Here is a 23,949-nt window from a genome sequence, read left to right on the forward strand (position 1 = left end):
TTCTTCTGTGCTGCTCATTTCACTCTATATCATTACAGTTGTATTTATGCATTTCTTTATATTTGGGTTTAGATCTTTAACCTAGTGTCAGAGTGATGATCATACCATTTGGCCATAAATTGTTTTTACCTTGCTGCAAATTGCATTCAGTAACTATTTATTTTCTGCTCACTTCTTGAAAGATTGGGGAAATGAGAGTAGAAAAAAGCAGACAAAGCGATGAAGCAGATAGCGATTGAAGGCAAATAAGAATGGAAATCTCTCTGCATCTTTGTTACTAATTCTTACATATTCTAAGTCACAGGAAGGGGCACTGCATGTTCCAAGCTATAGTTGAAGATGCTAATTTATTTTGTTTGACTCCGTTTTTACTTTGATATGGATTTTTACTACATAACCCAAGGCTAGATCTCAATTGGTGAAAGTTGGTGCATTGATGGTGATGAAGTATTTCAAAGGATTTGAGGCAGCTTGTTGTCTCCCCTGTTTACCTGGTGTGTCGCCATTCTTATCCATGCATGTACCAAATTGTTTTATTTGCACATGAAATGGCTAGAATGTTTGAACTGATTTAGGTCTTGAATAGCACCGATTGAAAGGAAATGTGTTTTAATTTGTTGTGAGCCAGGATTGCCTTCATTATAGAAGTGACAGATCTGTGACAGCTGCTTGACACCCCAAAAGCACACACCTCTCCTTGCCTATTCAGTGGTGTCAATCTGCCACATGGGGAGAAAGATACAACTGCTTGATGACTGCTAAATCCTTATGAAGATATTTTGTGGGGGATAGGGATAGCTACAAGTGAGCATATACAGGCAGTTTTATTGCACAGTTGTAAAATAGTGTGTTGTGTGAGCAAAGTCTTTAGAATCTGTAAATCATATTTCACATTCATTTGTAGTTTCAAATGTAAATATTCTAATATAATTTTCTCTTACTTTTTACTTGGTCTGAAAGTCTAAACTTTTAAATTTGTTATTCAACAATTTCAACTTAAATATTCTTGTCTACCTTGCCTGCACCTTAGATAATAAAACATTTTCTAAGAGACTTGCAAAACTTAGACAAACTTTTAATGTCTCTTTATTTTTCATTTTGTTCTATTTGGTTTGATTTTATTTAAATTAAGTTTTGATTTTCACATTTTCTGTGAAAGTATTGACCTGTAACCGCAAGACCGTAGTATGTTTACAGATTGATTTAAATCAGTTCATAATCAATTCATTCCTGAAATGCTGGTTCAAATATATTATTGACAAATTACCATTATTCACAAACTCCTTAATTACCATCTTTTTGTCTTTTACAATCAAGAGTAAAGTGTACACACAAGCTACAACTGGCACAATGTATTACCCTCATCACAGATACGTAGAAATATACTTCTCTGCACTGTGGGCAAGACCTGGTCAACCCAGTATTTTGGAAATGCATTCCAAAAGTAACTGCTTGTAATTTTAATTCCCTGGTTCCACATTGTGTATACATTCATTCATGAACTCCCTGATGAAAGGCACAAAACTTTTGTATCTTTTTAAGCTGGAATAGTCAAATAGAGTGCCTTCAAAGTTTACTTTCAGGGTTTCCTACCAACGTAATATGCAATTAAATCCAAAATACATTTTAGTGGTACTTCTTTCAATCCAAAAATAATTTTTGCTCACTTCAACTGAAACTGACTTTGTATTTTCGGATCACCAATCACACTTAACTAGCCCTTATTTTATATGCGGGAAATACAGCTGGAATTCAGTTGAATAGAAAATGATGAACACACACGATCGTATTGGTGCCAGCATGGATCACACAAAAATGTTTTATAACTATGCACGTTGATATTGTGTACTAGTAAATTCATTTTACTTACCTCTAAATATGAGTACATTTGCATGTAATGACACAGTCTTACGTATATTGAATAATCAATTTTTTTGTAAACTTAAAATCTCAACTTTTTAGTTTGAAGCTACAGAATGCCAACTGCTCATCAGTCTGATTCTTTAATATTGTATTCATCTGCAATTTAAACCATACAAGAATACATTTTACAATTGAGAATAACTACACTACTCAGGCAATATCTGCATATTTATTTCTCTTTCTCTGTCAATTATCTCTGGCCCCTTCTCTACTGAAAACATTGAATCCTTGCAGGGTTATGGTTCCATTGATCGTAGAAACCCTCTGGCACCTCAGCTAAACCATAGTTTTTATTAAGTATGTCCAAATATTAAGTAATGATAGGCTATTCATCTGTGGTAGGAATCATGGTTGAAAGAAATCTTGACATCCTCAAAGCATTTCCAACCAAGATTGCTGCTGGAGATAAAGCTCTGGAACCCTAGATGGTCCTTCCTCTTTTCTTAGCTGATACATAGATCATTCTAAAATTGTCTAGTTATAATTGATAAAAATCAGGAGTCTTCCAGAACATATATCTCAGCTCCTGAACATTTTACTTAGTTAAACTGTTGGAGAAACAAAATCTTCAACTTTCTTTATTCATTCACGAGATGTGGGTATCCTTGGTAGGTCAACATTTATTGCCCATCTCTAATTGTTAAGAGTTAACCATGTTGATGTGAGTCAGGAGTCACATGTAGGCCAGACCAGGAAAGGATAGCAATCTTTTTTCCTAAAGGCCATTAGTGAACCTGATAGGTTTTTCTCGACAATCAGTAATGGTGTCATGGTCCTCATTAGACTTCTAATTGCAGATTTTTGTTTTAATTCAAATTTCACTGTCTGCCATGATTGGATTGGAAACCAGGTCCCCAAAACATTACTTGGTTCTCTGGATTAATAGTCCAGCGATAATACCAACACCTTCCCGTATGTGATTCTACTGTTCTGCTCTAAAACATTGTATTTTTTGATTAATTTTAAATTGTTGTCCTTGCATTCCTGGTAATGCGAGCTGTTCAGCGACAAATATCATCAGATGTTTTGTGCATTATACCACTTAATGCCTTGATCCATTATCAGTGTTACACTATGAAAAGCTGCAGGTTCTGTTATTAAGGTAGACTGCACCCAGAAGCTAGGAAGTTTTCCTTTTGATTAAATACATTTCTGAATTATGTAGCGCCCCATCTAGTGGTATTGCTAAAGAGTAACAAACATCACCTAATGGAGAGTACAAATAGTATGCAGTCCTGATCCTTGAACTTATAACCTTTTCATTTGGCATCAAATGCTTGCTGGGCAGTGCTTTTGTTGAAATATCAACTTACGTTTAGCTGGGTAAGGTCATTAACCAGTTTAAAACAGTATGGTAAACATAGATATCACAATATTTTAGAATTATGAAATTGCGAAATAAAATTACTGTTCAATTATTCTTAGAATTGCGAACTCAAACTATGGATAAAATTATAAGTCTTCATCCAACTTGGATCATTTATCAAAGCAAAGGAAATAGATTGACAAATTGCAATTCATTTTCACGTTGTGCATACTCAAATGGCATGAAACGTTTATAAACAATAACGAGGAATTTGCTTTCTACAATAGTAAAGAGTTTTGAAAAATCAGTTACATTATAATTTATCCCTCTGGCAAAATTGCTAATTGTTATTATAAGAGAATTTCTTAAACACTGAAATGTTGATGAAAATCTCTGTTTGATGTATGATGATCATGCATATGTTGACACATTTAATTTGTTTTGCATGGAATCATCTGTTGCATGGCAGCATTCCTTTGAAAGTTTGCCAACGCATATTCTTCCCAAGTTACAAACACTCTTGACAAATACCATTGGTAGAGATAGAAATAGCAAACTTGCCCGGCTGTTTGGTCGCTTGTGAAATGACAGAATGGAAGAAAAATAGTTGCAGAGCCACGTTTACGGAAACCATGTTGCTTTAGCTATTAGTGTCCTATGGCAGCAGCTGCCTATATTGGGTTGGAATTAGAGCTAACTCTAGTTTTAAGCAGTGGGAGTTCAGTATAGACTATGCTTAAGCCATAGTTTCTGCTTCACGCTGTACACAGAAAATAAGCAAATGGCTTTTCCCTGGGCTATTTAATTGTGAAAGTAATAGTTTCCTCTGCTAGCCTAATCATGAGTTCCACACTGTTCACCTCATGAGTAAGTATTAACATAATGCTGGTAAATAGGTGAATCATCTGTATAGGAAAGTTTATTACACAATTACAAATAGTGTTGCTTGTAATGAAATGTAAAAGACAGATGCAAATAAATAATTTTGTATCTGTATTTCAAATACTATGCCCGTTAAAGTACGCTACTGTCCGATACTTCATAATGAATGCACTACAGTGGAAAGAATAGTCCGAAATACAATTTGTAATAATGTATTTTAAATGTCCCATTGACACAAAGTCTGAACCAATCAGGTTGAGTTCAGTTTTGAGTAAGGTAAAACAGGTTTGTATTCAAGAGCTGAAGGCGAAAATATTTAGCAGTCAGCAAATAGGAGGGGCAACTGCATGTCCTAGAGATCATTTCTCTGTATAGCTGTGGGATGTACCTATTTCTCAAACATCTTCATTTTATTGGAGCATTTAATATTATGATGTAAAAAATGTGTCAAAAAGAATAATAATTTCATGCTTTTAAAAAAACATTGTAACACTAAAAGTTAGATCACAATTATTGTTACATTGTTATTTTTTAAACCTCTGTCACTATGAAATGCAAAAGTAAAGTATTTACTGGGCAAAGAAATTGTTGCTATTTATTCTGCATATTGGTTAAAACAAAATTGAATTATACAGTAAACTTTTTATCTGCCTTGCTCTTGAACTGTTCGAAGTGTCAGTTGGTTAAATTAGGATAAAACAGTTGAACAATTTGTTGAGGAATATAGATTAGTGCTTCAGAATTTCAAAAACTGTTGACTTTCATCACTATTTGATAATATTTAAGGTAATGAAGGTAGCTGAGAAGAAAGGATTTTTATTTATTAATAAATGTTCAACCTATTTCTCCCCTCCCACATAAAACAAAGACAGAATAATGCATGGCTGGTGTGGAAATATAAGGCAGTAATTCTATCTCACAACACCAGAGAAAAGCTTGAGCAGTCTATGAGTATGAGGAGAAGCCAAGATTGAATTACTGTCTTCAAGTCATCGCCGGCTAATCATTCTTTCTAATATACTCTGCACATCCAAGTTCACTTTTAACTTCTCATGGCATTATTAATGAGTTTATTAACAATTGCATATTTGTATTTTAAATGTAATGGTCATATAGGTAATACTTAGAAGCTTTGAAATATAAGACATATGTGATTGTGCTGTAGCACTATACTCCCACTATTTTACTAACTGAAGATTACTGTTAGATATACACAGTATATAATAATTTGGGATATGTTGTTAATAAGCATGATGTATGTTGTGATAACTTAAATGATATTGAAAATTGTCAGATGTCTTTTTGTTTTGTTAGTTTCTATATATCAACTGTTGCTCCACAGTTAAACACTTATTGCACAATATCATGCACTATAAAGTCCTGGTTTATGGATTAGGAACTAATAATATTCTATTTTACATTTTGATATTGATATTACTTTGGAAAATTTGCCAGCAGTTAGTTAAATCAGTCACTTGATGCTTTATACAGAGTATACAGAAATATCTTAAAAGGTACAATTAAATATGAGATTAATATTTTTCTAATGCAGTCTATTACTTTGAATTGTGCAATAGATTGATAAAAAATAGTGCGCTTTCCGAAATTCATGCCAAATACCAAATACACACTTGTTTTTCTCAGACAGAATTCCTGATTGTACTGTAGTTGTCTTAGAAAGTAAAGATACATTGGATAGACTCAAATACTGCAATAAGGGAAACACAGTCTGATGAAATGTGAATGAGCCTGATTCTGTCCACTTAGAAAAATTGACACATCATATGTTGACAGAAATAGTTCTCTTCGTGAAAGTGCAGCAGGTACAAGGCATTATGTTTCTCACTGAGATACATGCACTATGCCAACAAAAGTCCCAACAGAAGAGTTTTTATTTAATATGTTTAAGACTTTGCCCCCTTTTCTCATTCTCTGTCACAAATACTTCCGCCTCCCCTCTCTTTCTCACTTCTGCCCTCTTTCATTCTCTGCATCTTCTCCTCTGATTTACTTTCAGTAGAATTCAGTGACAGTGCAAAATCAATTTTGGTTTTGAAAAAGGAAAACAATGACAATATTGTGTTTACTGTGGAAGATAGTATGTGTAAATGAGTGAGACTGTATAGTGGCAAAGTGTTCTCCTGTGGCCCAGCTCATACAAGCTTTGCCCATATTGTCTCCTGCTTTTATATTAATTACAATTTGCATTATCAGCTGTGAGTCTGTAGACCAGCAAATAGATAATACTGCCCCTGGAGACCAAGCTTCTTGTATCTATTTTTGTGCTGCTATTATTGTACTGCATTCACTATTCGGCAAGCCTTTCTCTCTTTAACTCTGCTTTTTAACTCAATTAGGAATGAGTTGGGGGCACCATTTTTGCATGCTATTTTGTTCATGCTGGAAATTACTACATGTGAACTGTACACCTTAAGATTATATGTTGTGCATAGTACCAAGGCAACTATTACTACCATGTAGGGTAGCAAAAGGGAAGGGATGTTTATCAATGAGAAGAATGCAGTTGGAACTGATATATGGAGTTATCTATTCTAAATGTGTATTTCCAATTATAAGAAGAATTAGAACTCTTTTACTTCCGTTTGCATCCAGTAAGCCAATCAAGGAGAAACAAAGTGATCTTAATGACAAAAAATTCTGATCGGCTTTTGCTGATATTTGCCATGAAACATAGAGGACGTGTTAGTGAGTAATGAACATAATTTTTGTTTCTGCAGTAATGAACGATAGCAACAGACAACTTAAAAGAGCTTGTAGTGCATAAATTTAACCACATTTTGCATGTCCTTTAAACAATCATTTACACAAACATGTTGCATTTATCGTGTTTCTATAGGAAGGTTCTGGCTCTGTGTTGTTCCTAGACAAAATTCATGCAGAGCTATTGTTTCTGGTCTTTTTCATTTAATTCTTTTAGCTCTTTACCTGATTACCATCCGGCAAACAGCTGACGCTAAGAGGCTGCAGTGGGCTGAAGAGCCTCTGCCTACTGTTTGTCTTTAGCTTGAAGCTATTTGAGTGGTTTCCTTGCTTAGAGATAAAAAGGGACACTCTGAGGCACCAACTCAGAATCCAGACAGAGGTTGCTGCATCTCTGAATTCCATGGTGGCTCTGGTTTAATCATAAAGTCTGTACTAATTTGTTATTGCGGTGGAGGCATTCTGCATCTTATCCACAGTCATCCTCTGCAAGTTCATCTGGTTTATATTTCTACATTTGATTGCACAATGGTAAAGCTGTTGTTTTGTATGGATAAGACTCCTTGCACTGTAGTTGGTTTGATGCTCTTAATAATGTAACTGTGTCATTGACATGTTTCTAAAATGTTGAAACCAGCTTTTTAATTGTTATTTTTTTGCAGGTTTGTTGTAACTTTCTAACACAATTTGTTGTTAGCTAACATGGTTCTGCTAACATTGCGGTACCTCACAAGCCAAACTATCTGGTTGGCAGCAATGAGAGTATGCAAGTGTCAAGTGTTACAAAACTAGCCCAAAGGCTGATCTCTTTCACGTGCCCCTTCTCATTTTTTTTACTTTGAGAGAGGAAATTCCATCTCTTCCCTGCCTTCATGTGGTGCTGATAAAGCCTTTCCTGTACAGTAGAAATCCTGTTTTCTTTTAAGTAGTGGCAGGGTATTGGGAACCATCAGGAAAGGGGAGGGGAACCAGGAGGAGAATACATTCTGCATTGCAGCAACGAGCTGTAACTTTCGGTCTGGAGCATTTATCCATTCGACAAAAAAAACTTTATAACTTCCTTTCTCAAAGGAGAAAAGTATACTGCAGTGAAGCAAGGAAAAGTAAGTCCTTAAGTACCTTCACTGTCGATCTAAACTACCCATGCCTTTTAATGCAGCAGTACTATGTGATTTATGGTAAATTTTCTTAACAAAAGATTGTCATTTGAAACATTTTTTCCAAAGACTGGACATAAGCTTCAGCACAGTACTCCCTTTTCAGTATTGTTTAAATAATTTCTGCTCAGTGCCTAAGAAGGTGTTGAGAAAACGAATAGCATTTGGAAATTATCTTTTTCCCTAAAGTTTTGTGTCGTTAATTTATTTCTTCTCTTTTTGTTTTCTGTGTTCTTCACTCGGTTTGGGAATGCTAACTGGAACAAAAACAAAATCCTTTGGGGCATGAATCTTCATATCAGAATCCATCATCTTGGAACAGGGACCATGATGATGCAACATCGACGCACTCAGCTGGTACACCTGGACCCTCCAGTGGGGGCCATGCTTCCCAGAGTGGGGACAACAGCAGTGAACAAGGTAAGAGGTTAATTCTCTTCACACTCAAAAATCAGCATGACTAAACAAACCCCGCCTTGCCCGATCAAGCAGCATGCATCAGAAAGCAAACATCAGTATCAGTATCAGAGGGTGGGTGTGTAACCACTGAAAAGCTATCAGTGAAAATACCTGTTTTTAAATTGTATAAATTGCATGAATAAAATGTTGCAGCAATTATACGAATGCAGACGTAATTGATTAAGTAACAAGTGGTATTACAGACTTTTCTCTTTTAATATGAGTAGTGTTTTTTTTTTGGTTTTACGTAAACCCAGTATTTTCAGGTGACCAAAGTCACTTCATTATATATTTTGTGATGTTTCGCAATTTTCCAGAGCAGTCTAGTTTGCTATTTTTCTGAGTAGTGACTATAATTTGTAATGTGCACTATTGTGGTAGTATTGTACCATTGTGATGTTAAAACAACTGTTGTGCCACCATTATGAAGTACATATACGATTTTAATTGAATTCAGGTTGAAAGCTGGAACAAAAATAATCCTATCTTGTTCATATTTATGGTTGCTGTGCATTTGTTTTCTCTGCCATTTTTGAAAATCTTGAAAACCTAATCTTTGAAAAGTATTGATTATTTTACACGCATAAGTTCAAGTGACCTGCAATCTGCTGAGCACTTATTGACTGTCTTCTGGGCTGAGTGCAGTGCTTTTCATGGATGCCACAGATCATATTTTAACATGGAAAGCTAGTGAATGTCACTTTTCGAAGACAGAATGTAATTTTTTTCAAGTTAATTGCAGTTTTTTTAATAGGTTAAAAAATATGGAGACAACAGAGAGTGAGGCTGATTAAATGGTAAATGAGGCCACCTTCCACAGAGCTAGTTTGTGAGAGGCTCGGGTTTGACCTTCTGCTTTGCTCAGGAGCCTGATGCTTCATTTTTCACATTCTTGCAATTACGTTAACGCTTGAAGCATTTTGACTCCAAGTCTGCTTGCAACACCAGGCATAACTCAACACTGTGAGTTTTACCCTTATGCCGTTTCATTAACAGGTCGCTTGGGTCCCAGCTGAAATTCAAAACTGTCTGGCTGTAGTGGCTTTGTTGAGTTATGGTAGCAAGATAAAGACGGGACCATAGTGGAGATAGCCCATGGCGGAGTGGGTTGCGGGGGGGAGGGGGTGGTGCTTTACTGTGTGCATGTGTCTATGTCTGTGCACTTGTGGTGTGTAATCAATTGTTCAAGTTCAGAGGTGTTCAGTTTTAAAGATTTCCTCAGACCTATCTTCTCAAATGAATTTTTTTTTAACAAATTTTATTTGTGAGGCAACATTAGAGTTTTGTCCCTATTTGAAGAATACTTATGACATGGACTACTATTGTCAGTGGTTTTCAGAGGCAAAATAATTCATGGCAGCTTCAAGCAGAAGGAGGTTTCAAAAGTATTTCATGTGTACTTTGTTTGAGAGTCAAAGCAAAAACAAAAGATTTGGACCAATATTGGTTCAATTGATACAAATTTATCATGAATTACTTTAACCATACTGGATTGAAATGTAAGCAGGCCTGATAAAAGCTTGTCAAATTCTGTAGTAATCATGTGGATTCCCATGGCTTTTGTTTCACAGAATACAGTTTGCATATTATGGAGCTTGAGGGCAAACAATGGTGCACAGATTGGGTGATAAACAGTTATCAATTTCAAGATGGACTTAAAAAGGAATCAAAGGAAGCAATCTTAAATCCAAAAAAGTTATAGATTGAGTGCTGGCTTTATACTTCTCTACACATATTGGGAGGGGGGAACGGTTTCTGTAGACAGATGTGTGGAATAATACATGTGCTACTGTTTCATATTTATTTCAAAACATTTTTTAATACAAGACATAAATCACATTATTCCCAGAAGGTGTTTGCAGTATCACAGGACTCCAGCATGGAGCACCTTCATTTAAAGTTAGATACAGTGTGAAATTCATGAAACCCTCAAAAATATTGAGCCTGCATAATAATGTGGTGTTATAGAACAATGATATAGCTTCTGTGAATATAATTCATGTCTATTTGTTTTATAATTTCTGTTTCTGAGACGTGAAATTGTCTCTGTGCAAAGCTTAATGTAAAAGGTATTAATGGAAAGGAGTGCTAGTCTAATATCAAGGAGGAGTAGGAGAATCTATGTTACAGGCATAAGCCCCTCATCAGGATTCCTGATGAGGGGCTAATGCCCAAAACGTCGATTCTCCTGCTCCTTGGATGCTTCCTGACCTGCTGTGCTTTTCCAGCACCATACTCTCGACTCTGATCTCCAGCATCTGCAGTCCTCATTATCTCCAAATATCAAGGAGGATGTGGCAAAAAATAGAGAATTGTATGTACTCTTTTTACATATTATCCTCTACATTTCCTCCATTCATCAGGTAAAGCTTGACTATTTCCTGTTAAGAAAAATCTGCATCCAGTTAGTTTACGTATACTTTTGAATGGAATAATATTGGAGACTAACAAGAATGATATTTGGCATTAAACATTTTCAACAGGTTACTCCATTTATGGAGCTACTTTCTTCCAGCTACTTTCCTCCCCTAACCATGTTATTAAATGCATTCTTCCACTCTAACTCATTTTCCCTCAATTCAGATACATTTCCTCTTTTAAATGGCATTGGCACTCTCTTTTCTCTCACCAAGTTCTTCTCACTTTCATTTCTAGTGCCTGGTTCTATATAACACTGTTTCTGTTCCTTTGTGACATGAGTCTTTGGAAATTCCTGATTGGCTGCAGAATGAGCAGAGAATGATTGCTAATGTCAAGATTTCTTGTTTATTTCTTGTGGCGCAAAGTTTGCTCCAGGCTCAAAACTAATTGTGAGTTGAGAAGGGGGTGTACTATATGCTACTTTCTCCCCACCCCCACCCTCCTCTAGCTTATCTCTCCACGCTTCAGGCTCTCTGCCTTTATTCCTGATGAAGGGCTTTTGCCCGAAACGTCGATTTTGCTGCTCGTCGGATGCTGCCTGAATTGCTGTGCTCTTCCAGCACCACTGATCCAGAATCTGGTTTCCAGCATCTGCAGTCATTGTTTTTACCCGGGTAAGAGAAGTGGTTGAGAGCCAGGTTGCAATAATCCATCAGTGGATCCATTCACGGATCAATGGGTTACAACTGATGAAGCAGATGAAGAGTTTTCAAATTTGCATTCAGTGTCCATGCTACCAACTTGAATAAATTCCAAGTGTCTCCTCTGTATAGCTCTACTTTGCGTCATCAGTCAGCTAAAAGGCATTTTACACACATTAGTAGGAGTGTTTGGTATATGTTCATTAAAGGTCAGTGGTGAGAAATTGGTGGAAGGTATGCTGCTGAGAGGGGGGAAAAAAACACAAGTAAAATGGGCTTTGTTTCCTTTTTGCCACCTTTTTTTCCAACATCACCATTGTGACATTATAGAGTGAAGTTGCCTAAGTACCATTGCAAATCTACTGTCAAACTTTTCCGTGGTCCTTGATTGAGGCATTCAGTGTTTCTGCCCAAAGTACAAGTGTTCGTACTCATGCTGTAAACTTATATTCGGTGCATGGGGTTGGGCTCAAGTTATGTATTCATTGAGATGTTGAATGCCATGCATTGGTACCCCATACACATTTTGTTTTTGCTAAACTTTCCATTGTACTGGAGAAAATCCCTGACGGGGGGTCCAAAGAATTTGGGCAAATGATGGTGCACAAAAAGCATCTGGCCTTGTAAACTTTGTAACCCTGAACTTTGCATCTGTGCCCATGTTAGCAGGACTATGGTGAACCTTCCAATGATCTGCTTCTGGCTTATTCTTTCCATGTGCATTTACTCCCGCTCACTAGTGCTGAGTAAATCACCCATTGCAACTCCCTCTAACTCAGTATCTTTGGAAAATAGGGCAATGATTTTGTGTGGTGGTGCTTCGCAGGGTGAGAGCAAGTGACAGCAACTCCTGGGGAGAATTCTCCACCCCATCTGCTGCAGGAAGGTCTAAGCTGTCTAATGGACCTTAAGAAACTGGATGTGGAACAAGAATTAGTAAGTAGTGGTGAATGTAAGCAGTAACGGATGGGTAACAGTGCAGTGCACCACAGGGTTTTCATAATGACTGACTGAGTGAGAGAGTCAAGTATAGAGAGAAGAAAGGAAATACACCTTGAAGTTCTCCAGCTTTGTCATTTCCAATGATGCAAGCACTGTCTTTCTGTAAATTACTAAAATTACTTTGAAAAATCCTTAACTATATAAAACAGTACTTTATGTCCCACCTAGCATAACCTCCTCCCTGAAATTAACAGCTATCCCATTGTTAGTGGTTAGATATACTTCAATAACTGCAGTTCCTCATTCAAAGGAACATTGATAATTACATTGTGCAACCACCAATGATATACACATGACCAATAAATATTAATCTGAAAATGTCTGACTGAACACAGCTAATGCCTTTAACATAATGGTGATGTCAGATGCAATAGGACAACAGATCAGTTTCTGTTGTAGCATCTTCTAATGGACTGCCTGTGTCATTCATGATCTAATAGAGAATTCATGCTGGAGTGGCAAATTTAACTCCAAAAGAAAAATGCATGTTCTGTTGGATGGTTGGTGCACTGATAGTGAAAGATTTTCGGTATCATCTGTGTTTGAGATTCATTATGTGAGAGGTTAGTTTTATTTTGCATTGTGGTGACTAATTTTCTTTGCAAATAGGTGACTGCTGTTGGTACAGTGATGATGACCTGTCTAGTTTAATCCCTTGCTTTCAATTCAAGGCCAAAATTATTTCTAATCGGTCGGTTGTACTTGGGGGATAAAAAACATAGCTTTGAACAACAAGTCAAATTCTTTGTAGACAGAGAAATTTCTGTCAGATTAAAAAGTATTTCCTGATATTATATTATATTTTCCCTTTTCATGCAGGCTTAGCTTATCAGAGATGCATAAATTATGAATCTGTACAATTCTTCAATTAAAAGACACTTTATGTAGTTACTATTTCTAATGTAACATTATCTGCTGTTACTAGAAGAATTCCCCTTGTTTAGTTATCATGTGATATACTGAGGATAAAACAGTTATTAAAGCAGGATATTTCAATGTCATAAAAACATAATAAAAACAGTACTAGACCGCACAAACAAATATCATCTGTCAAAATTGTAGATTCAAAACAATCCTAAAATGTTGGATGCTTCTGAATTTCAATCAGAAACTGACAAACATAATCTGCAAACATTTCTGATCAATTAAAGCTAAATTGAGTAAGTTGTGTTTGTTTAGTATAGGCTACCTTGCACACAAGTCAATTTTAGTAGCATAATACTGCATTCCGAATTTCACAGTATAATGCTCTGAGCATTAAAACACTTCGATATTGAACTTAGTTCAAACAATGCCACAGGTGATAATTTGGTCCTTTAAAAAAGGTGGCATGATTATTTATCTACTAACGTTATCCAAATAAATAATGACAACAAAAAATTGCATATTTCAGAGAAGTTTGACTTTTTACTTTAGCATAATGAGGACTTTTCAAATACATCATAACCCATTGATTCATTGTACTCAGTACAACAAGAAGTGCTTAGGTAAGAATAGAGCACCTCAGTATAACTGTAGTGTTATGTAGTACCATTTACGGTTCTAGTGTTTATACTTGCTCAGTTATAAATGAGTTGAAGACTGATGCAAATAATAACATATTTTTATAAATGTATAAAATTACAGTTAAGTATATTTGCAGCTATTATAATGAAATGTCGATTAAGATATGGCTTGATCTGATTAATTTTGAATTTTAAAAACGAGCATCTTTTGATATGTAATCTTACCCATCTAAATCAGTCTCCTGAGATTACCTTCTCCTTAAAAGCTTAAGGATCCCAACACCATTGATCAGATAATAATAAACTCATGACTTTTGCAATTGTACATTTGAAATTATTAAACAACTCTTAACACGTGTGTCACTGGGCCATCAAATTTTGTGATTGACATGTGCTGTCCGAGGAAAAGCTTCTCTTCTCACTGTGAAAATCAGAAATGTCCTTTTTATAGCTCTGAGTCTCGTGAGACAATCAATATTTTCATGAAATTCTTGTGCGAAAGTTTTGTACACTACACAATCCAGTAAACTAAATACTTGTAATTTATACCAATTAAAATTCCAGTTTTGATCTTTGATAAATGTTAAAATTGATTATTAAAAATGCATTCTGATGGCTTTATAGGGCTTTTTAGCCCTATAAAGGCTTCACTGCACTGTGTAGTCTATTATTTGGATATTAATCTACAAATGATGGTAAAATAAATTAACATTTAAGTCACAACATGAAGAAATCTGGCTATTAAAATTAAAGTTAGCTTCAATCTTTTAATTTTGCTTTGGACAACTTTCCAGAACCAGGTACTTTAAAACAAACAGAATGAAGAATTCTCCCTTTTATAAGTTGAGTATTTATGAGCAATAATGCTTTATATCTACTCAAATCCTAGAGTGTTTATACATTTATATGTAAATGCTAGCATGTAAATGAAACCCTGGAACTAGAAATACACAGCACAGGTATTCTAGATAAATGCAATCTGGTTTACTGAAATTCTATCATGTTTATTTTAGTGTGTGGACACGCTACAGTAACATAAAAAAGCTAAATTGTTATATTGGAATCTGGTTTGATATTCTCTTTACATCCCTAATTCAGTACACCAATTTAAGTCAAGATGCTTAGCCAAAACATAAAATAAAGAGAGATAGTTATTCATTAGATATGCATGGAGAACAATTGATGTTGACAGGAACAGTATACGAGTATTGTAAAGGAACATTTCCTACAATTCAGTTTTGTTAGGCTATTTTGCACTCCTTACAGCAGTAGAGTAATCCCCGTACTGAGATTTGGCAGAAATTGGTGTAAAACAGAGTCTGTCATGTGAAAGACCAATTCCAGTTTATCAACTACCACATATAAAAATGGCCTGTTCTGTTCAAGGTTTATTGTAGATGCACTCATTATAAAGCTGTAAGATTTTCCATAGTTCTAGCAGAACTGTAATTAATCCTAAATGCCATCTCTCCAGGGGAGCAGAAAACATTTTACATTTCTTACAATTTTATAAGTTTCTTTCTCACTCATATTTTATTAATCAAGCTTACAAGTGAATAAGATAATGTTTCTCTGATGACATCAGAGTTCTACCAGGATAATGAATTAGATTGAGATCATTCATGCAGCTTGCTCTTATGCTGTATCCTTTTCTACTCCCGCACCTATGCACCCCGTTTCCAAATCTCTCCTCACTCTTCAACCTATTCTATCTTTAAATGCCATCACTCTGTGCTCTTTTCTAAAGCATCTTCTTCATTAATTTTATCAATGAGATGCTCCTCTCTCTCTCTCCTTGTTCATCTCCCAAACTCTCTCTCTGATTCCCACAAGGTGTTGGAAAAAGAAAACATCATTTTAAGACAATTGTCATTAATGGCACCCTAAAAGAAAAATACCCTTTAGCACTTCAATTTTCCGTAATGTTCTGCCTGTCTCAGACCTCTCTTCCAATTCTGTGGTTCTGAAACACAACATTGCCTCTCAACTGTCTTTAAGTTCAGTATTTGAACTTCTCCAGTCCTGCTTGCACTAGGGTACCAGCACCATGCTGGCCTTGTCCAAAGTTTGCAATCATTTCCCCTGTTACTGTAACCAATGTGCTCTCCCATCCACCTCCATTGTCTCTCTGTTACCAGGCTATTTGGAACTATTATTGCAGGATTCCATTCCATCTGTACAGAAGCAGTTAGCTCATCTGCCTTGATAATTTCTCCTCCCACTCCACATTGTCACCTTTTATTGCCACTAGTACATTCCCTAATGCTTATCTCACCTTCGCGCTCATGAAAAGCTGATTGATGCTTTTATCATCTCGAGATGCAATTATTCCAATGTCTTCTTTTCTTGCCTTTCATCGTGCTCAGATTCATCCTCTCAGGAATGGTTGAATCAGTTCTGATTATATTTGCTTTAGTTTAGAAGAATGAAGGACTACTTTTTGGAAACAAATAAAATTCTAACAGGACTAGACTGTGTAGATGCAGGAAGGATGTTCCCAATAGCAATGGAGGCCAGAATGCTCATACACAAAGCCCACAGTCTTTGTATATGAGGTAAACAATTTAGGACTGAAATAAAAATAAATTCCTTCATCCAGAGAGCAATGAGCCTGTTGAATTTGCTGCTACAGAAAGCAATCGAGGCCAAAACATTGTATGATTTCAAGAATTAGTTCAATTTAACACTCTGGGGGAAAAGCAGCAACAAGTTCTTGAATTGGATAATCCACCGTGATCATAATGAATGGTGAAGCAGGCTCGAAGGACTGAATGGCCTACTCCTCTACCTATTTTCTATGTTTCTATTTCAATTTCCTAAATAACAGAAATCTTACACAATACTGCAAACAATAAGTAGTAGGGTGTTGTAGATAGGAGGTATATGCAGACATAACATTTTAGTTTTGTCAGTCAATTTCTAGTGACCATCTATGCCACTTGTACTGAAGTCATGAACTTGCAGGTTCCACATTTATCAGAGAAAGTGATAATTAGCACAGAGCAGCCAGGGATGTTTCACTCTGACCATCAGCATTATTTACCCAGTGTCCACTGACAACAACCTGCACAAGTTTGAAACTTCTTCCACTGGCCTACCTGAGGACTCCCCCCGAGTAGGAGAGAATAGCATTTTGTGTCCAGTAATGCTGAGTACAGTCATGTCTGTATGTTCAGATAACTCTGACTAGCATCTATACATGAAGCACTCAACATTATAATTAATTCACTTTCCTATGTTATAAAAGTACTGAAGATTTCTTAAATCCAAAATAGAAAATCAGAGTTCTTAAATCTAAACAGAAAGTGTTGCAGGCCTGGCAGCATCGGTGGAGAGAGAAACAGAGTTAACGTTTTGAGTCCAATGACTTCCAATGAAAAGTCATATTGGATTTGAATCACTGTCTCTGTTTCTGTTGCCTAGGATGCTACCTGGCCTGCTGAGTTTCTCCGTTACTTTTTGGTTTTAATTCAGATCTCCTGTATCCACATTCTTTTGCTTTTATAACAGACTACTTACACTGATTTGCAATGAAACATTTTTCATGTCGGTAATGGTAACTTTTCAGTAATTGTTCTAAATATTGAATGCCACACATATTTTGAAATGCTGAAGTCTCATTCACTGCGTCCAGTCACAAATGTATCCAGTCATTCCACATTAAAAGTCTTTTTCTGGTTCTTATACATTAGAAATAATCCTACTTTTGACTCAAAATGCTGGAGTTTCATCAAGTGTACTTCTAGCTGCTGTCTACATAACTGGTGGACTGATACAGGAGAAAGAGAGGACTGCAGATGCTGAAGATCAGAGTCAAAAAGTATGATGCCGGAAAAACTCAGCAGGTCAGGCAGCATCGGAGAGTTGACATTTCAAGCATAAGCTATTCATCAGGAATGTGGGGGTGAGGCCCAAGGAGGTTGAGAGATAAATGGGAGGGGATTGGGGCTGGAGGGAACGTAGTTGGGAATGTGATAGGTAGATGAAGCTGGGGAGATGATGGTGATAGTTCGGAGAGGAAGGTGGAGCGGATAGCTTTGAAGGAAGATGGACAGATAGGAAAGTTCAAGGGGGTAGTACCAAGTTGGAGGTTTGGATTTCGGACAATTGGGGGGAGGGGAGATGAGGAAACTGGTGAAATCAACATTGATACCATGTGGTTGGAGGGTCCTGAAGCGAAAGATGAGGTGCTCTTCCTTCAATCGTCGGGTGACTAGGATTTGGCGGTGGAGGAGGCCCAGGACTTGCATGTCCTTCGTGGAGTGTGGGGGGCAGTTGAAGCGGATGGCAGCAGTGTGATGGGGTTGTTTAGTGCATGTGATCTGAAACGTTCCACAAGTTGACATCCTGTCTCCCCAATGTATAGGAGACCACATGGAGAGCAATGGACACAGTAGATGAGGTGTTTGGATGTGCAGGGAAAATCTCTGCCGGAAGTGGAAGGATCTTTTGGAGCCTTGGATGGAGCTAAGGGGGGAGGTGTGGGCACAGGTTCAAACACCTCACCTACTGTGTCTGTTGCTCTTGATGTGGTCTCCTCTACATTGAGGACACAGAATGTCAACTTGCAAAATGTCTCAGAAAATATCTCCAGGATGCACACATTAAACAACCCCACTGCCCTGTGGCCATCCACTTCAATTCTCCTTCCCACTCCGCCGAGGACATGCAAATCCTGGGCCTCCTCCACCACCAAGTTCTAGCCACCACATGACTAAAAGAAGAACACCTCATCTTCTGCCTTGCGAGCCTCCAACCAGATGGAATCAATGTCGATTTCACCAGTTTCCTCATCTCCCCTCATCCCACTTATCCCAGATCCAATTCCCCAACTTGGCACCACCCTCTCAATCTGTCCTTCCTGTTCATCTTCCTTCCCGACTATCCACACTGACCTATCATCATCCCCATCTTCATCTATCTATCACATTCCTAGCTATCTTTCCCCTAGTCCCCATCCACTCCCATTTATCTTTCAGCCCCCTTGCCCCCCCATCCTCTCCCAACATGCCTGATGAAGAGCTAATGGACAACCTTTCGAATTTCCTGCTCCTTCGATGCTGCCTGACCAGCTGTGCTTTTCCAGCACCACACTTCTTGACTCTGATGGACTGATACATTCTCACTTGGCACATGACTGCAGTTTGTGGCACACCAGGATATATATTCACATAATGTTTAGTTGCTCGCTCTATACAAGTGATGTAATCATATAATATGATACTTCTTTCTTTAAAAAGATATAGAATGTCTTAATATCAATATAGGTGTTCAAATCATTAATGTTTCTCTGAACAAATGAAATTTATCAGCACATTTTTAAAAATTCATTGAACCACTGAAGAGTCTGTTATAGCTTGTTTTTTTTTCAAAGTTGTATTCATAGCATCCCATAGCTGGTAATTTTGTACCTCCATCTGTGGATTTGGATTCATCACTGCATTAACTTACTGCACAGACCAGATCGTAGGGGATGTGCTTGATGTTGCTAATGTTATGTCACTTGCTGGTGGCGTTGTTGACATTGTACTGCTTGTTAGTATGTTGATGTGGTCTCACTGGTTAGTGATCTTACTCTGGCAAGATGATGAGCTTTCCAGCTCAGGTGTAAGTCAAATATGTGCCTCATTTACTTACCAGTTTCAATGTCGATGATTTATGCCCTCAGAGAATCAGGTCTTCCAATAATATTTGCTGGCTTCCAGATTTTTATGATTAGATCCTGTGAATATGCAGTATGTCCTTTCAACAACTCAACCAAGATTTATAAGGCAAGTTGACTTTCTACCTGCAGTTGCCTTACCCCTTCCTGGTCACTTGAAGGATATATCTTGCTTGCTGGAGTAGTCTTATGCTTTCTTCAATTCAATAGCTCTGCTGTGGTTTCATGTCAGCTGCGACAGGTGTAGATCTGAGTGGCAGTATGGCAAGGTTTGAGTTATCTACCTTTGTCTACCTACATTTCTAATGGTTCTTTTTACTGCCTGGTAATGTACCCTTGGTAATGTTGTGGAGATGCCAGTGTTGGACTGGGGTGGACAAGTCATAAATCACTTGATGCCAGGTCATGGTCCAACAGGTTTATTTGAAATCACCATCTTTCAGAGCGCTGTTCCTTCATTAGGTGAAGTGACCCTTGGTAATGTGGCAGTGATGATGTTGAACCCACACTGTTCAACCAATTCCTTAAATTCTCTGGAGGTGAACAGGGTTCCATAATCACATATCTTTCAGGAATCCCTTCTTAGTGAACAGAACTTGTACTGCTCTAATATCTTTCACCTTTAGGATAAAAAAGTTAATGAGTAGTTGTACCAGTACCAGTCTTAATTACATGTAAAATCAGATTCACATTTTGCCATAGTCTGGGAGCAACTTAATGGCTTTCATACACCTTTTCTTTTGTATATTTCTGTACCTCCCGCTTGATCGCCTCACATTCACTTTACAACACAACAATGAACTGCATCCAGTCTTTCCACATGTAGAGTGTGGCTTATATTCCAATTAGACAATTCTTTTAATGCCTGTCAAGACATCTGTTCAATATATGACTGATTTAGCTCTGAGTTTACACGTCTCCGCTCCCATGTAGCCTTCGCGTATCTTCTGAAGAAGCTCTTCCTGTGTTGCTAACAGAAATTCATCTTCTAGTGAGATGCCATCTTTGCTGGATCTGCCATATTGCTGGCTGTGTTTCCTGTATCCTATAAGGCCATGACTGAATCACTTGTAGAGAGAGCCTCTGTATTTCTTTATTTGGTCTCATCTCTAACTTGACTCTGTGTTTGTAGTGTTATGTTCACTAGGTGGTGGATCTGTATACCTAGTTTTTTTTTAAATCTCACATTTCTTTTGTGGCGACACTGAGATAAGGCATCAGCTGGCACCATTTCCCTTCCTGGCTTATATTTCAGTGTGAAATCATAGATCCAAACCTTTTACTGTCTGCAGAGCTCTACATAGATTATTTTGTAGATCTGCTTCTGTGGATGATAATTAGTCTTTATGCTGTTTCTCCCATAGAGATATGTATGGAATTTCTCACATCCTCACACGTCTGCCAAAAGATCTTTCTCTATGTTGGCATATCTGGTCTCAGCTGATGACAACTTTATTTTTCTGATGTAGTATGCCAGACCTGTCTCTTTGGTTTTGAGTTTGTTAAAACTCCTCTCCTGTGAATCTGACCACTGGTAACATCACCTTCTTTCACCAGCTCTCAACGGTCTGTTGCACAGTCACAGAGTATGGAAACAAACCTTTTGGTCCAACCAGTCCATGCCAACCATTATCCCAAACTAAACTAGTCCCACCTGTCTGCGTTTCACTCATATCCCTCCAAACATTTCTTATTCATGTATTTATCCAAATGTCTTTTAAAGTTTGTAACTATACACACATCCATCACTTTTTCTGGAAGTTCATTCCACACACGAATCATTCTCTGTGCAAAAAGGTTGCCCCTCATGTCCTTTTTAAATATTTCTCCCCTCACCTTAATCCCCCTAATCATGAAATGCCATCCACCTTATCTACACCCCTTATAAATGTAAAAACCTCTATAAAGTCACCCCTCAATCTCCTACACTCCAGTGAAAAAAGTCCCAGCCTTTCCAGCCTCTCCCTATAATTCAAACCTTCCATTTCCAGCAACATCCTGGTAAATCCTATCTGAACCCTCTCCAGCTTGGTAATATCCTTCCTGTAACAGGGTGACCAGACTGGACATAGTACTCTTGACGAGGCCTCACCAACATTCTGTACAACTTCAACATGACTTCCCAACTCCAATACAAAGGTCTGAGCAATGAATGCAAGCGTGCTAAACACCTTCTTAACCACTCTGGCGACATGTGATGCAAACTCCAAAGAATTATGTACCTGAACCCCTAGGTCACTGTTCTGCAACACGACCAGAGGCCCTACTTTCAATTATATAAGTCTTGCCCTTGTCTGTTTTACCAAACTGCAATACTTTGTATTTATCCAAATTAAACTCTATCTGCTGCTCCTCAGCCTGTTGACCCAATCGGCCAAGATCTCTTTGTAATCGTAGATAATCTTCTTCATTCACTGTCCACCATACCACCAATTTTGGTGTCACCTGCAAACTTACTAACCATGCCTTCCATATTCTCATCTAAATCATTTATATAAATGACAAACAGAAGCAGACCCAGCACCGTTCCATTTGGAACACTGCTGGCAACAGGCACTTGTGAGGAAAACACCTCATGTACAGGATCAAGCCAAGGAAACTTCACAATACTTGCTTGTTTTTTGGAGCCTCTCTTTCAGAGGTAGCTGTGCCTTTTGCAGAACTGAGCTTGACTCTGACAGATGTATCAACAATTTTGAAGATTTAGTATTCTGTCACATTCGTAATGCATCTGTATTTAGATACTTTCTGACCAACCTGTGCAAAGATGTTACACAACTCTGGAACAGGTTGGACTTGAACCTAGGTTTCCTGGTCCAAAGGTAGGGACACTACCACAGTACCACAAGAACCCTTGCATCTGTATTTAGCTTGGTCTGAGCTGGTTCTTTTGATGGCTTTATTATATAAATGGTTATCACAGTTTTACCATCTACACCATTGATCAGGAATTTCCTTTTATTCCCTTGGGATGTGGGCTTCATTGGCTACAACAGCATTATTGCCCATCTCTAATTGCCCAGAGGGCAGTTAAGAGACAAATCCTTTGTTTTGGGAGCAACCCTTCTTCAGATGGGCCTTCTCTAACATTGCTGCGGTCTGGAATCACATGTAGGCCAGACCAGGTAAGGATGGTTGATTTCGTTCCCTGAGGACTTTAGTCAACCAGTCGGGTTTCTGTGACAATTGACAGTGGTCAGGACTGGAGAAAGAGTCATAATCCTGTTTTTCTCTCCACAGATGCTGTTGGACCTGCTATGTTTCTCTCAAATTTTCTTTGTTGGTTCCCCAGAATATCAGCTTGAGCTGCTGAATTACTTTCCCAGTGACATTACCTCTCCACCTCTTCCCTTTCATTCTGCTCCTTTACACCCTTTGTATGGTTCACCTTTATTTTTCTGCTGGAAACACATTCTGATTTACTTAAAGGCAAAAGATAGGCCAAGAAGTTTATATCGGCTGAAGGGTGTGGTGAACGTTGTCACCAGCAAAGATTTCTCATCAAGCTTTGTGTTGCAGGATCCATTTCAACATCAGGATTGCTGAAAACTTTACCCTTGCCTTTGTTGCTGTGTTCTCTTCTGGTACTGAAATACTGAAACTATTTCCAGTTTGATTAAGATCTTTGAGATCCAAGCAAATTGTTAGTCGTACATTTGGCACTTTGGTCACCACAATTTACTCAGTTTGCAGACTTTGTGACTTCAGTGACTTCCGATGTTCCATCTGTTTCAAACTTTTCTTGTCACTCTTTTGAAAGTTAGCCCTTTGGATAGTCTATGCCTTCATCTGTCTAACTCATGGCTATGATCTGGTTGCATCTTTCCAGTTAAAACTTAAGTACTTCAGGATATGAAAAGTTGATCCTGCAGAATTTCATCTGTGTCCTTAAATTTACATTTCGTGGCTTTAATTTTCAGTCTTGTCATTAACTTGTTAACATGCTCACCTGATTCATGTCCCGGGCTTCAAAATTCATATCAATAGGTCTGATGACTTAACTTAAGCTGGAACCGTGATTTTCTTTTAAAGTTGTCTGGCATCCTGCTATCATAGAAGCTATTCCTTTCCTCTTTGTTGGTGCCTAGAAAGCTATTGAATGTTACTTTTGTGAAAGCTTTTCAAATGCCTGTACATCATCAGCCACTAGTAGCCGGCTATCAGTCACTGCAATGGTGAACATTTTTCACATGATTCAATCAGTTTTTCTCCCTTGCCCTAGCACTAATTTGGGCTTATTTTTAACCGAATTAAACAATAAATTTTTTAT

The 23,949-nt window shown here is 37.6% G+C and overlaps 1 protein-coding gene and 1 long non-coding RNA gene across 9 annotated transcripts in view; one reads left to right on the forward strand and one right to left on the reverse strand.

Moving 5' to 3' along the window:
* Window positions 1–23,949, forward strand: part of meis2a (Meis homeobox 2a) — a 119,789-nt gene that overhangs the window by 6,830 nt on the left and 89,010 nt on the right. For all 8 annotated transcript variants that reach the window (XM_087990023.1, XM_087990022.1, XM_043698002.2 and 5 more), the window contains exon 7: window positions 8,292–8,409. In XM_087990023.1, the coding sequence (XP_087846149.1) occupies window positions 8,292–8,409 (118 nt within the window). The remainder of the gene's footprint in view (window positions 1–8,291; window positions 8,410–23,949) is intronic.
* Window positions 20,196–23,949, reverse strand: part of LOC148149423 (uncharacterized) — a 34,641-nt gene continuing 30,887 nt past the window's right edge. Inside the window, exon 4 of the long non-coding RNA XR_015757940.1 lies at window positions 20,196–20,299. This is a non-coding gene — a long non-coding RNA (uncharacterized LOC148149423). The remainder of the gene's footprint in view (window positions 20,300–23,949) is intronic.

Source organism: Chiloscyllium plagiosum, unplaced genomic scaffold, assembly GCF_037043375.1.
Source record: "Chiloscyllium plagiosum isolate Xiang-an unplaced genomic scaffold, Cpla_swu_hap1 HiC_scaffold_8, whole genome shotgun sequence".
Taxonomy (NCBI): Eukaryota; Metazoa; Chordata; class Chondrichthyes; order Orectolobiformes; family Hemiscylliidae; genus Chiloscyllium; species Chiloscyllium plagiosum.